This window comes from Kryptolebias marmoratus, linkage group LG15, assembly GCF_001649575.2.
Source record: "Kryptolebias marmoratus isolate JLee-2015 linkage group LG15, ASM164957v2, whole genome shotgun sequence".
Taxonomy (NCBI): domain Eukaryota; kingdom Metazoa; phylum Chordata; class Actinopteri; order Cyprinodontiformes; family Rivulidae; genus Kryptolebias; species Kryptolebias marmoratus.
This window is the reverse complement of record NC_051444.1, coordinates 34341578-34356895: the sequence shown is the minus strand read 5'-3', so window position 1 is coordinate 34356895 and position 15318 is coordinate 34341578. Positions and strand designations below refer to the sequence as shown.

Here is a 15318-nt window from a genome sequence, read left to right as displayed (position 1 = left end):
TGGGGTTGCTGCAGTTGGTCAGGTCCAGGTTCAGCAACAGGATGAGCTCAAAGAATGAGGTCAAAGGTCAGCTGACTACCTGAATATACTGAATGACCAGGTTATTCCATCAATGGATGTTTTCTTCCCTGATGGAATGGGCATATTCCAAGATGACAATGCCAAGATTCATCGGGCTTTAATTGTGAAAGAGTGGTTCAGGGAGTGAGAGACATCATTTTTACACATGGATTGGCCAACACAGAGTCCAGACCTTAACCCCACTGAGAATCTTTGGGATGTGCTGGAGAAGGCTTTGTGCAGCGGTCATATGTTGGTGAAAAATTAATGCAACACTGGATGGAAATAAATCTTGTGACACTGCAGAAGCTTATCGAAACAATGCCACAGCGAATGTGTGAATTTTCAATAAATAACATTTTTGATTTGATCAGTGCAGTGGTTTGTCAGAGTCAGAGCTAAATAAACCTTCTAATTGTAGAGTTAAAAGCTTCAGCTTCTTTCTGTCCTAACATAAACAGCAGCAGATTTTAAACTGTTTTCTGCAACACATGAGAAATATTCATCACATGTTCGAATTGTAACAACATTGTTTTCATACGCTGGTGTACATTCAGTCATTCAGGGCATTATAAAGCCCAAATATATAAATTAATTAATTAAATTTAAGAATAAATAACTGGACTTCTGTTGCTGAAGCCGATTAGTTTCCCAACCTTGGAGCTTTCTCAATTCAACAAACTGTAGAATGTGGAGCTCCAAGCTTTTTAAACTGAATGAGAAGCTTCATTATGTAAAAAAAAAAGGTTTTTCCTCACATGGAAAGTGAAATGTCTTCAACGCTGCTTTCCTGGTAGGATCTTCATATTTCTTTTAAAGTCTCGGGACAATACAATTTTTCATTTAGTTTTATTTTGTTAACTTTATTTGCTGGATGGGTGTAAAATGTGTCAAATGATGTGAAACATCCCTTTTCAAGTGAAAGTTCTCAGAAACTAAAGCAGAAGGTGTGATTTAACAAAGTAACATCAGAACCTACCTATAAATTCCTATAAATAGAGTTTCAGCCTTTGCCTTGTCTCATATTGCTCTGATCTTGGATGTTTTGACAGTTTTGTAATGTTTGATTACATAGATTATTGTGTTTTAACTGATGGACTGAATGTTACTTATTATAATCTATTTCTACAGTAGAGGTGGTAGACCTGTTAAAACAGGGAACACACTGGAATAATTGTAAGGCATCAGCAAGAAGCTCATGTCCATATTAAATGGAACTGACTTCATGTGGAAAAAAGTTGACTAAAGCTCTGACTCAAAGTTCCAACAAATAATGATTAAGATAAATAAAATCTTTACCCAGTGATTGAGGACATGGGTTTAGACTGGATTTGTATGAATCCTTCTTAAGGAACAGAACCAGGTAATCCCAGTATATTTGGCTGTCAAACCCACAGAGATCTGTCAGAACAGAGCCAGTCCTGCTGTGCTCTGCTGGACTCTATAATCCACTCTGATGCTCTCTGGGTCTTCGTTGAGGGAAACTGTCAAAGCTCGTTAGTGGGAAACTGAAAAACTTCATCTGAGAGCTTGAACCAAACTTCAAACTGAGACTGAGTTCAGGTTCAGTCCTAACAATCATTCAGCCTCATCTCATCATCCACAACCAGCCAGCATTAATCATTAAGAGACCAATTATAATCCAGGATCTTATGCTTAGTTAGAGGCCTAGCATTCCTTGAAGGAGTGCATATCACCCGACACCATCTGAAATTCAGGAATGACAATTCGGTCAAACTATGAAAATAACATTATGCTCAATAACAAGATGTCATGCTTAAAGTATGTGTTGAGGATGACTCTGAGCTACTACCACATCAAATTCGAGCTCAGACTCTGTAAAACTGACTGAACTGAAGCCATTTCTGTGTTTGCTGATGTAAATTAGCTGTGGAAGCCACCTTGATTTGGACCGACTCCCAGTGTTAATTAGCTGTAGGTGTACATCCGATAATTAGTTTCTGAGGGTTTCATTAAAACCTGTTTATAAATTTATAAGATATTTTGCTAACAGAAACAGGATTAATTCCAACAATTACCGAATTTTTCAGACTATAAAGCGCACTTGAAAGCCTTCAGTTTTCTCACAAAACCACAGTGTCCCTTATAATCCGAAGCACCTTATATATGTAAGAAGTCATAATGTTTTAGTACGACTTTGGTAAACTACAAAGCTGCACAGCTTGCAGCATTAAGGCTCAGTTAGAGTCGCTCCGTGCACAGCGTGCAGACCTGAGCGAGCGGTGGAGGCGTTTATACTTGATGCTTATGTCGGTGCAGGATCCTTCTGTGAGTTTTGAGCCGTTTGATTATCTTTGTGATCTCTCACAGAGGGATCATAGAAATGCTGACACAGGCGAACCAGCTCCGCTAGAGCACTGAAATCATCCATTTTGAATGGAGCGCAGTGCGCGGTCTGTGCAAAGTTACTAAAATTGGGAGGTGCATAATGAGCCTTATAGTCTAGTGAGCTTTATATATGACAAAAGTTTGAAAATGAACCATTCATTGACAGAGTGTCTTATAATCCAGTGCACCCTATAGTGTGGAAAATATGGTAATGTTGAAGTTTTAAGCAAATATCTGGTGCAATGAGTAGTACTTGGAGTATATGAATAGTATAGTGAATGACTCTCAGCTTCTACCACACCAATTCATACTTCAATATCTGTAGAAATAGATGAAATATAGCCATTATTTGTGTTTTCTAAGGTTAGTTAGGTGTGGCAGCCATCTTGAATGAGGCTGACTCTAAGCTTAGGCATAATGTACATTTTTTTCAGCCGATATTCGTCAGTCCAACAAATGACGATGGGCGACATATTCGTGCAGGTGACGTCTGGACTTTTTTGTCATCTCAAATGGCAGAAAATATCTGTGCATACCGGCAACAAGCACAGCTTCGGAGCGCGTCTTTAGCACCGCTGGTAAAGTTGTTAACAACCTGCGCACCCTGCTGAAACTCGATAAAGTAAACATGCTTGTTTAAAAAAGTTTTCCTTTATCTTCTTGTTCTGATTCTGAGACAGTGTAGTTTTTGGAAATATTTAGTCTTATTTATTTTGTATGCACCAAATCACTCAGTAGAAGACTAAAAACAGCTGTGAAGTTTTTTTTTTTTATGGAAGCACACACGTTCTCTGCTGGAGGAGTTCATTTTTATTGTTTAGTTTTTGTTTAATTTTATGTTTGTCCTTTCACATGTAGCCGAGTTTCTAAGACAGAAACACTGGAACGATATTACACTGGTTTAAAAAAGGCCAGTCTCTGTTTCCCCTTCCACCACTGTGGTTAAATCGGTGCTGAACTTGGTGGCACAAGGGGAAGGATGGAGTGGGGGCGTATGTAGGCAAAAAACAATCGCTCTTAAAAACGATTGTGGAATGGCTCAGCCTATCGTCGATGGTCGATAAATTCGTCCAATCGCCCAACCTTAGTTGACTCCAAAACATAATCAGCTGAAAACTAAATCCAAGCTTTACTTCCTGAAAGTCTCATTAAAATGTGTCCAGTGGTCCGTGGGGTGTTTTGGTAACAGACAGAGTTGACTCCAGTTAGTTAATGGCAAAGTTTGGAAAAACGATCTTGTACAATCTGTTGTGTTCAAAGTATGGGTTGAGGAAGACTCTCAGGCACTACCACCACACCAAATTTTAGCTCAATATCTGTACAATTGTCTGAGTTGTAGACATTTTTGTGGGAGGGTTTTAATGTTATTTTGATATGGCACTCATCTTACTCTGGGTTGACTCAAAATGGTAATCGCTTTACAGGTACATCTACAAGTGATTACCATTTAGAGATTGTTTTGTGAGAATTTTATTAAAATCTTTCTAGTGCTCCATAAAATATTTTGCTTACGGACAGACACATAAAACACACAAACACATACAGTCGTAAACTCAAGCAGAAAACACAACATGGGTTCCTGCCAGAGCTCAGACTTGGTCAGAACTCCTCAGAATCGTTGGGTGTCGTTGGATGAAAAGTGTGGCTGGAAGTCAAAAAACAGGTTCAGTTTGTCACGCTGCAGCAAACAAACCCGAGCACAGAGAGAAGCTGCTGACTGCAAACTTCACACTTTTCTCCTCCACACAACAGATTTCACATCTTGTGCTGAAGCATCGCAGCTCTGGAAAACATCCCAGTTTTTTCTGGAAAAACCTGAAGCTGTCATTCAAAGCCATAAATAACTTGTCAGCATTTTTAAATCAGTTCATATATTTTAATCTTGGAGTTTGTTTTGAAAAGATGCAACATTAGCAGCAGGTCTGACAGGTGAAATGTCTCATTGTTCATGTTAAAGAAATCTCTACAGAGTTCATTTTTAATCCATCGTCACATTTGGTGGATAAGCAAAGGCTTTTTATTGTTTCACTTTGACGTCCACAAGGAAACTGCATTTCAGGAGCCCCTAAACACAATTGTTAAAGCTGGATTTCAGAGTGAGACAAGCCTTAAACACCACAGTTACATTCTTGTCTAGACAGTCTTAAAGATTTATCATTGGTCTGGTTTTTGCCTTGGATGCTTTCAGGTGTCACAATTCAGCTTCAGAGCTCTTAAGACAAGTTGGAGACGTTCACGTGAAATTGGTGACCTTAGCATGTTAAAAAAACTCAAGTGAAAGGACTCAGAGCCTCTGCAACTCATACAAGGAAACTGAGTGCCCTGTAAACATCCTTGTGAATGCTGACTGCTGTACTGACTGAAACGTAAGAAAGGTTTAACATGTCAGATTAGTTAGTTATCACTACCTGTCAGACAAGAATGTGTCAACACAAAGGCTGCTATAACTAATTGACTTTTACAGATATTGAGCTGAGATCTGGTGTGGTAATATCTGAGATGGCAATGGTAAATGGCTTGCACTTATATAGCGCTTTATCTAGTCCAAGGACCTCAAAGCGCTTCACACTACAATCATTCACCCATTCATCCACACATTCACACACTGATGGTGGTAAGCTACATTGTAGCCACAGCTGCCCTGGGGCGGGCTGACAGAAGTGAAGCTGCCATCACACCGGTGCCACCGAGCCCAAGGCGGGCAAAGCGGGTGAAGTGTCTTGCCCAAGGACACAACGGCTGAGACTGACAGAGCGGGGGCTCGAACCAGCAACCCTCCGATTACAGGACAAACCCCTACCTCCTGAGCCGAGTCATTCACAACACATACTCCAAGCATTAACATGAGGTAATGCCACAACTCCATCTCTTCTCATCGTAAAATGATCTCATTCTAAACCTTTGGCATGAAAGGCAGATATTTAGTTGTTTCTGGTTTATCTGACCATCTAACTAACGGAAGCCTCTGAATCATTGCAACTCACAGGAAGCCAAGCAAATATTCACCTCAAATGAAAATTTGCATCATTTTATTTATTCAAACAAATCCATCACTGGATTAATTGAGGAATCGATTAATTGTTTCTGCCTGAGACAGCAGCCAGCAGAAAACACACATCTATGGAGCAGAACCAGCCCAGATTTCTCAAACCCTTGTCTGTTTTATGTATAATGTGTCACTTGTGCCCTGAGGAGAGAATTTATGAAGTTTTGTAATGGCCAGCTCCATCACCCCCTCCCCCTTTTCCTGTCCCCTCTACTGTCCCCACAAGGCAGAGGCACTTAAAGTATTTCTTGTTGCTTTTCCACCCTTTGTTGCAGGATGAATAAGATGCTGAGAGCCGACGGGCTGCTGGCCTTAATGCTCGCTCCTTTTACCTGACAGCAGCCATTTGAATTTCATGTCTGGTTTTTTAACTGATTCCAAACACAGCTAACAAAATCTCACCAAATCCTGCCATAATTCATCACTGCAAAAACATAAGCAATATATTTCAACACCATTATTAGAGCTACAACATACAAACATTCACCTCGAAGGTCTGACTGCGAATTGCATAGACAGATGACACAATCTCAGATTCAGGCTTCAGTTAGCAGGTTAAAGGTTAAAGGTCATGACAGGACAATTAGAAAAAGACTAATTAAGTATGGTTTGTCTGAAATAGTTGCAGGAGAAAACTTCTCTCTAAAAAGAACATGACAGCATGACTTAGGTTTGTAAAGTTTCATCTGAATGAACCACAAGACTTCAGGAATAAAATGAGACCAAAGTACAGATGTTTACCCACAATGCACAGCAGCAAACACAGCGTTTCAGCACAAACTCCTCATACCAACTGTCAGCACGGAGGTGGAGGGCTGATGGTTTGGGCTCCTTGCAGTCATTGAGTCGATCATGAACTCCTCTCAGATGTGAGACCATCTGTCTGACAGCTGAAGCTCGGACCAAACTGAGTCATGATGCAACAGAACAATGATCTCAAACACAGCAGCTAATCTGCAACAGAACGGCTGAAGAAGAAAAGGATCAAGATGCTGCAGTGGTCCAGTTAAAGTCCAGAACAGATTGAAGTGCTGTGGTGGGACCTAAAGAGAGCTGAGCAGAAACCAATGTCTGCAAACCTCAATGAACTGAAGCAACGGTGGAAAGAAGAGTGGACCAACATTCCTCCACAACCATGAGAGAGGCTTATAAAGTCCTACAGAAAACCTCTACTGGGAGTTACTGCTGCTAAAGGAGGTTCTACAAGCTGCTGGAACCAGGTTTTCACTCACAATATTTCTTAGTTTTGGTTAAATAACTGAAGACACAGTTTACAGTATATTTGAACAAAAAGACACTGTTTTTGTTCATCTCAGGGTAAATTTAGATTATTGTCTGAATGGTGAATCAGCATTCAGACTGTTTTCCTTTTTTTTTCTTTTTTTTTACAATCTAACTGAAAACTTTCTGCAAATTTTGTTCTACTTTAGCCATTCTTCTATCAAAATGTTCAGGTCATTCAGAAGACGGGTGAAATCACTTTTGATTTTTGGAACTTTTTAAAATACTTAACTTTGTTTACAAATGTTTTCTTAACAAAGGTACATTGAGATCTCTTCAATTCCTTTAGAAACAGTGTTTGAAACGTGCTTCAGCGTATTTGCTCTATTTTTGTCTTTAGCTAATTTTAGATTTTGCTACAGTTCGGCTCCTTTTAGCTATTGTTGCTTATTTTAGCTTTTAGTTAGTGTGCAGCCTTAAGAACTCATATTTAGCTCTTTCAGCAAAGCCATGCAGCGCTCAGCATTCACAATGCATTTCTGCAGAATAAATAATTGCTTTAGTCTTACTTTGTTTTTTTTCCAGAACAGAAGAACGTTTTTAACGTTCAGGGGAAACCGGTTAAATAAATGCAGCAGAATTTGCCCTGGAGGAACCTCTGCACATCAGTACTGATCAGATGTATTGATCAGGAGGATTATCAGTTGTAAAGGTGCAGCAGACTGGAAACACAGCAGCTGTTGGGATCCAGATCAGATCCATCTGCCCTCAGCAGGTCCTTCTGGTTTTTACTAAAGCCACAGCTTTAATCTGGGATGGTTTACTGTCCTGTTTATAAAATGTTCTAATGAGCAGCAGGTGAAGCCCATCAGCTCAGCTCTGAAAGACATTTCAATATGAAATGGTCCATTTCATTTATCTTTATCACATCCTGCCTGCTGAGCTGCAGGCTGAATGTTTTCTCTTGAAACAGGAGGAATAAAAGCACTTTGAACTGAAATAAAAAAGTTCACTGTGCTGTTGATGGAGTGACAAACAGTCTGCAGTTTGTCACATCATTGAGTTTCAGGGTGAGGAAACAACATTCACTCAGGTGTTCCAAGGGTTTCAGAAGGTGTGGTAGTATCTGACTCATACAATCTCCAAGCACTAACAGTTCACAGCTCAGGGATTGAACTACAAGGTTTGACCAAAACGGCTGTAAGTGCAGCCTCTATCGTCATCAGATGATCTTAGTTTTAAACTCAGGTATCAGGTTAGGGAATCCACCATGGGATCATCATTTTAACTTTCAGTAAGCTGATTGTATTTTATTTTTCTTCAGAAGACAGGCATTTTAAAATTAAATTAAATTAAATTAAATTAAATTAAGTAAATTAAAACCAAAATTAAAAGCCTCTTTTAAAGCTTGTGTTCAAATTCAGCAGATTAAAGTAGCCAAAATTAGGTAAAGTACATAGAACTGTGAATTCTATAAAACAAAAATATGAGTGCTTTGCAACCCTCAACCTTTACTTATGTGACACTTTGGTTCCTGAGCAGATTTTCAAACTGAACTGTTGACCCAGCAGCAGCAGCTTCCTCTTTAAAACAAATTTAATTAAAGTAAGAGCTCAGGAAACATCAGGAGCAGCATAACTTTTACTGCAGGACCACATTTGTGACAACAACATGAGGAGCAAACAAACACACACACACGTTTGTATTCCTGTTCTTGTTAGGACCCAGGACTTACCCCTAACCTTTACCAGCACATCCATGACCCTAAACTAAGCTCAATTCACTCCAAACCCAGCAATGACGTTTGACTGTACTGGGACCACATTTGGTCCCTATAATGACTACTGGTCTTGACAAGGTGGGTGATTATAGCAGAAAACGTCCTACAAAGGTAAAAAAAAAAAAAAAAAAAAAAAGCATTTACACTCTTTTACACACACATACACGAACTCCTCTCATGGATGGAAAACCTGCAGCTGAAACATGTGTCTGAAGGCCGCCATCTAGTGGTGGCAGCCTGTACTTGTCACTCGTATTGGTGTGTGTGTGTGTGTGTGTGTGTGTGTGTGTGTGTGTGTGTGTGTGTGTGTGTGTGAGATCAATTGAAATACACCAACAGCAATAATCATTCTGACCCAGCTAATTAACACCAGATCATCCCACAGAGCACAGACTGAGACCCGGGCTCTGTTGGATCCGCGGATCCGGACAGGATCAGGGAAATAAACCTGACCTGGTACCTGAGCAGTGGCACAAAATCCAAACCCAGGTCCGAAAGAAAGTCTTCACTGAAGACGGATGAGGGGATTCAAGTTTATCAGACATAACTCTTTTTAATAATTATTATTTTCTTATAATCCTTTTAGTTTGTCTGTCTGGAATTGATGCTAAAATCTGCAGCCCCTGTTGTTTAAAAAATCTTTTTAAGGTCAGATAAATGACACGTGTCTGCTGAAAACTGAGTATTTTCTAAGATAACATGATAACATTTTTTTTCTTGCAGCCTTGTCTGCTGACCTGTGTAACTGAGCGGAAAAAAGTAAATAAAAGCACTATGGTCTGCAGCTCACCTGCAGCAGAGACGCAGCTCCAGCAAAGTTCCTTCTGACGGACTCCGAGCCGGCAAACCTCGGGAGCTGTGTGGGAAAAAAGCAGCTTAAAGGATGAGTTTCCTAAAAGGACAAAACGTCGATCCCCAAACGTGAATAAAGTCCTAAACATCCGCTTCGCAATCAACTTCTGTCTCTGAAGTCGGAGCTTCGCTGCAGAGGTTCTCCACGCAGCCAAAGAGCAGCGAGGAGGCGAGAGGAGTCCACCCCCCACCGCGTCACAGAGCAGCCAAAGAGCAGCGAGGCAGCGAGAGGAGTCCCCCCCGCGTCACAGAGCAGCCAAAGAGCAGCGAGAGGAGTCCCCCCCGCGTCACAGAGCAACCAAAGAGCAGCGAGGAGGCGAGAGGACCCCCCCCCGCTTCACAGAGCAGCCAAAGAGCAGCGAGGAGGCGAGAGGAGTCCCCCCCGCGTCACAGAGCAGCCAAAGAGCAGCGAGGAGGCGAGAGGAGTCATCAGTGGTCAGGGTGCACAGCTGGAAACATCTGGTGATTGTTGAGTCTTCACTTTCAGAGCGTTCAGCCTGGTGATCAGATTCTAACCACCTGTTAAATGAAAATAAACAGATTTTAGATGGAATTATAGTCACTGTTGATCTACTGATACCTTTTAAGTTCTATCATCTGCATATTTAAAAAAGGGACAAAACTTTAAATACAGTAATAGAAAAAAAAATTACAAAGGTTTTTTTTTTCAAAAGTTTATAATATTAAAATAAATAGTTGAGTAACATCGGCTACAGGGTCATTTGAATGTGTTTTGTGTAGGATAAGGGATCACAATAATTAATATTTGTATGCTAAGTACATCTGTAATATAATATATGATGACATATACCTCTTAATTTTCATGTAGTACACATCGAGATGTCCCATTTAATGACGTACCTGCAGGTGATTCCAGCTTTAAACTCCTCAGTTATGAGATGAGATTATTGGCCTTCAGTTCTTCATAGCCTTGTTATTATAAAAAATAAAAAACACTTATCAATGAAATGTTATGCAGTCTGGGCATCTTCTGCAACGATTTATGAAGATAGTGCTGCACAATATCAAGGTATTACAGTACTGCTGAACGGAGAGGTTGAAATGAATTACTTCCTTCAGACGGCTGTGTTTTCGTCATGTGATAGCACGTCTACAGAATGTACATCATTGAGAGTAGATTGGCTGCAGTACAATTTTTAAATCCTGTCCCTTCATTTAAATTAATGGGAAATTTGATTCACTAAAACATAAAAACACACTTCTGAGTAACTTTTTCTAGATATTGATTTTTGTTAATTCACATAGCCCTAATTTTGCTGCTGTTAGTTCAAATATGCATTTTAAAAAAATATATGTTTCATTTTAATTAGTTAGTTAAAGCTTAAAGAAAAGTGTCCCTTTCACAGATAATTCACAGTTTTGATTGGGAGGGTGTTTTTGCAGGACTTTTGTATGGCGCATGCAGCCCACGTCTCTACTGCACAGCCTCTGGCTCCAAAAAGATTCACAAAACACTGTCTATTTGGCTTCCATTTTGAACAACATGAGGACACGGAGACACTCCATTTTATTAATGTTGATAACTTTGGAGACAATTGAAGATAGCCACCACAGCTAATTGGCCAACATAAAAATGGCCATAACTCAGTCAGTTTTACAGATACTAAGCTAAAATTTGGTGTGGTAGTAGCAGGGGGTAATTCCAACACATACTCTGAGTGTTTACAGATTTCATTTGACTGATTTGATTTGAATTATTTATTTTAAACATGCAATAAAATATACAAAAAAAATAAAAAATACTAAAGGAAATCAAAACAAACATAAATGTGAAAATTAGACCAAAATACAGTACAGAACAGCTCCATCTTGTTAATTTAGTTGTCATGTCCGATTATAAACTCATGCCTTCTCCATACTTCCTGAGTACTTATCAGCTTCCTTATTCCTTATTGATCAGTCTTTGATGTGATCACGTTAAGGGTGGCAGACTCACATACAGTATCATATGTCATTGGTGGCAGGCACAGTAAATGTCGGGGGTGGCAGTAGTGAGCTTCCTTCCTTCAAATGAAAAGTTTCAACCAATGACTTATAAGTCATTGGTTTCAACGTCATGACGTCAGCGCGCACGCTTGAAGCGTCCCCTCGCGCGCTTCCCGAAAGTCCGACAGCAGTGTTTACATGTCGCAATTGAAGTGCGGGGCCTGAAGCTGTCAGTAGGTTCGGTTCTGAGGGTTCGGGATGATAAAGACCGACAAGATCCTCCACCTGAAGAGCTGCCGGGGCCGGAAGGTTCGGGTGGTTCGGGAGCATTACGTGAGGGAGCGGGTTCCCTGCTTCAGCTCTCTGTGCCAGGCGGGCTGTCCGAACGGTAGAGTAACACACCCGCTCACCCGGGTCCGGGTCCAGGTCCGGGTCCAGGTCCAGGTCCAGGTCTAGGTCCGGGTCCAGGACCAGGTCCAGGGATGTGGCTTTCTGTGGGACATGTATCTCAGTGGTTAAACTGACACAAGGTCACAGCTCGTGTAGATGGGGACCCAGTTAGACCAGGACCAGGTCCAGGTCCGGATGATAACTGCAACAACTTATCTTTAGATTGTTAAAAACTCAATAAAACACTGTTTGATGAAGGACACTTTCATCCTAGTTGGGTAACTAATTTTAAAATACCAGTAAAACTCCTTTAAAACACAACTCTTGGACTGTATAAGAAGAGTAAAGGCAACTAAAGTTTTATGTAGAAGATATAACAAGTTTAAAACACCCTTCATTCCCACTTTTGAAGGGGATAGTCTGTGGAGGCTTTCTGGGATGGATTGGAGAGAAAACCACTGGTCCTCAAGCAGTGAGAGACTCACCGGCTCAAAGAAGACTAAAATACATACGATTAGATGTAGGATTTGTAGATGTGCTAAAAACAGTTGTGGGAGTAAGAAAAGTCTGTTTGCTAAAGATTAAACACATTTTCAGACAGCTCCAAAGTGAGTGTCACATCAACTATGAGTTGAACATTCTGCAGAAAAATGTCTAAAATAAAATCATACATGTAAAGTGCAACTTTTTGTGATCTGTATAAAGTCTGAGCTGTAGAGCTCCGATCAGGACTTGCTTTCACTCTTTAGTTGTGGCAACCAGGTTAACTCTAAAAGAGAGAAGACAGATGGTTTGAGAGGGGTGTGAAGGAAGCCATTTAGGTTGAACGTGAGAAACTAACTTCAACCAGAGGAGGAGGTCTCAGGTTTCAGCTTTCTAAAGTTTATAATGGAGCGTTAAGCCCGATCCCCAGTCAGTTTCCCTCTAATTCACACCTTCATACATGTGTCCAAAACACATCTCTGTGAGCCAGGCAAACAAAAACCCTAATGACCCCCAGGAGAGAGGGGAGTGAGATTAATCTGCATGTGAATTTAGCTGCATCTAATGCAGTTTAAAGCTTGGAACTCCACACTCCAGTTTTGAGTTGAGAAAGAGAAACCTCTTCAATCACAGAGTTGAGGTCCAGTTGTTTTGTTTTGTGAATTTGTCATGTCCTGGATGACACCAGCATGTTAATCAGTTATTGATGCACAGTCAGTTATTACTTTTTGAGAGTTTCACTAAAATCTATCCAAGTGGTTCCTGAGATATTTAATGGCAGAGACAAACAAGCACATAGACAAAAGCAACAATGTTATTGGTCACCTTTTGCCTTTCTAATAATATTACAATGTTAATAAAATAATAATGTAAAACTTGGCTGTTTGTTTCAACTCTGTGATGTAGAGCTGTGGAAATGACCCAGTGTTACTCCCCAACAGATGGCAAAGTGCTGCCCGAGGATTTGACCCACTACGTGGTGCCAGATGCTGAGGTGGTGCTCAACTTCCTGGAGGTTCTGGAGGTCAGGGAGCTGCAGGGGGTCGTCTTCACCCGGACAGCCTGCCAGGCTCTGCACAGTAAAGGACGCAGGTACCAACAAACAAGATCAATGTTGTAATTCATGTCGAAAACAACCTGCTGTGACTGAACTGGGGTTGTCTGAAAGCAGCTCCTGCACACATTTGTCAGAATGGGCACGGGTCAGCCTTATTATACAGACGTTCTGCTGACTCAGCTGGGACTTTAACCTCTTTGCTCCTGTTTCGGACTCACCTGAAGAAAACCATAAACAGGGAGTTTCACCTGACCCCCTGCTTTCACTCCAGCTTGGTTTTAGCTTCTGCTGACTCGGCCATCTGAAAATGTTGCATCGTTAATGTGAGGAGAATTCATTTTTGATGAAGTCAGGTATCTGCTGGAGGTACTGCTGATGCCACAGTTATTCCACATTTTTATTCAGCACACACAGACCCTGGCCACGACGGCAGAGTGCTTAAAGTTGTCACCTCGCAGCTAGAATGTCGCAGCACCGCCTCGTGCCCGGGGCCTTTCCATGCTCTCCTTGTGCTCTCCTCACACAGACCAAAAACATGCATGTCAGGTTCAGGTTCAGGTTCACTGTAACTCTAACATGTGAGTGAGGGCAGGAATGGTTGTTTGTGTCCCTGTGGTGGACTGGAGACATGTTTGGGGTGTACTGCTGGAGGTGGACACCAGCTGCCCTGCAGTTCTGCACAGAATGAAAGGAAATGGATGGATGAACACAGAACCAGAACTGTGTGTTGGCTTCTAAGCTTCATCTTCACTGCCCTGTCTTTATTCCTCTGTTACTACACAAATAGATTGTTATCCACCAGTGGTGTTGAGGCTGCTGATTGTATCAGTCCACCGGGAGTTGACGAAACTTTTGGACTGAAAAGATGCGCTGATAAGGCGGACTGATACGTTCAGCAGCCTCAGCACCATCTGCATCAACACCATCAGCACACACATTTGTGTAGTAACACAGATGTTGTTTGGTTGAAAACACAGTGACAAACTAAACAAACAGTGTCATGCAAAAAGGTAAAGGTTTAATATTAGCCAACGTTGCATTTTTTCACACTGATATGTTGTTTTTGAGAAAGAGTTGATTTATTAGCCTGAAAACCAATAAACAGGCTCTTGTTTGGTTAGCCATTAGCCTAATGAGTGCTAACTATTAGACCTGCATGATGTAGAAAAACCTGTGATGTGTGATTAACTGCCGTCCCAGCTGTCCTTTGGTGTGTTAATATTGGGCTTACTGATAAATCTTTGATATGTTGCGTGGCCCTACTAACTATTGATAAATATTTGACAACATCTCTTTAGAAATGACCAGACTAACCCTTTAAAGTGAGTTTCTGTGGAGTAGCTCTGATCCGTCAATATCTTACCTGCATCATGCAGCAGCAGGGCTGAAACAATTTGAGTAACTCCAGGGTTTCCCCCAGAGAAGAGGCTGAGCCCGGTGGTAGGGGGCCGATCGCCGGCCGGCCGAGATTTGGCTGCAAAGTTTGTTCCTAAGCCCTGTGGTGCTCAATAACCAGGTCTGAGTCACTCTTGACTGTACTTCAGCTGAATAAAGTCAATTAATAGTAAATTAAAACCCTACAAACATACTGGTGACAACAATAAGATTCTGGTCTGATGCATAAGAACTTAGTACCTGAAGAAACAAACCAGAGCACTCTGGAGAGCGCTGACTTTATGGACTTTTACTCATTTATACTTAAAAGTGCTGCTGAAACCCTCCCCACTTTCTGAGAAGAAACTGTCTTTTTGTTTTGTGAGGAACTGTTATTTTACACAAAAGCTGGATGGTTTTTATTTATAAACGACTTATAGGTAGATTTTTTTAGGCACCTTACTAAAACTGAAACACTGCTGTATTTTGTTGAAAGTTGACAGCATTCATAAAATTTCCCCATTTAATTAAAATTTCATTAATCCATCATACATGCTCAGAGTTCAGTCCCTGTCGTTTGTTGGTTTGCTCTTACTCAGATTTGAGAAGGCTGATAGTTCTTATTGTTGCTCTTTCAGCAGAAACAATGTTTAGTCAGACTCTTAGGTTGTAAGAAGGTTGACAGTCCAACAGTCCACGACAGGCAGCGTTCAGCACGATCCTCTCCATTCTGGCCTAGAAGACAGCTGATGTAGCTTC

At 41.0% G+C, this 15318-nt stretch overlaps 2 protein-coding genes across 3 annotated transcripts in view; one reads left to right on the top strand and one right to left on the bottom strand.

Annotated features, from left to right (window-relative positions):
• The window catches only part of LOC108249366 (multiple epidermal growth factor-like domains protein 11), a 254217-nt gene extending 244749 nt beyond the window's left edge, over nt 1-9468 (bottom strand). For both annotated transcript variants that reach the window (XM_037979947.1, XM_037979948.1), the window contains exon 1: nt 9247-9468. The gene's annotated coding sequence lies outside the window, so the exon portion shown is untranslated. The remainder of the gene's footprint in view (nt 1-9246) is intronic.
• A 1934-nt stretch (nt 9469-11402) lies between these two features.
• dis3l (DIS3 like exosome 3'-5' exoribonuclease) overlaps nt 11403-15318 on the top strand; it is a 29683-nt gene continuing 25767 nt past the window's right edge. Inside the window, exons 1-2 of the mRNA XM_017439713.3 lie at nt 11403-11643; nt 13070-13220. Of these exons, the coding sequence (XP_017295202.1) occupies nt 11514-11643; nt 13070-13220 (281 nt within the window). The 5' untranslated portion in view covers nt 11403-11513. The remainder of the gene's footprint in view (nt 11644-13069; nt 13221-15318) is intronic.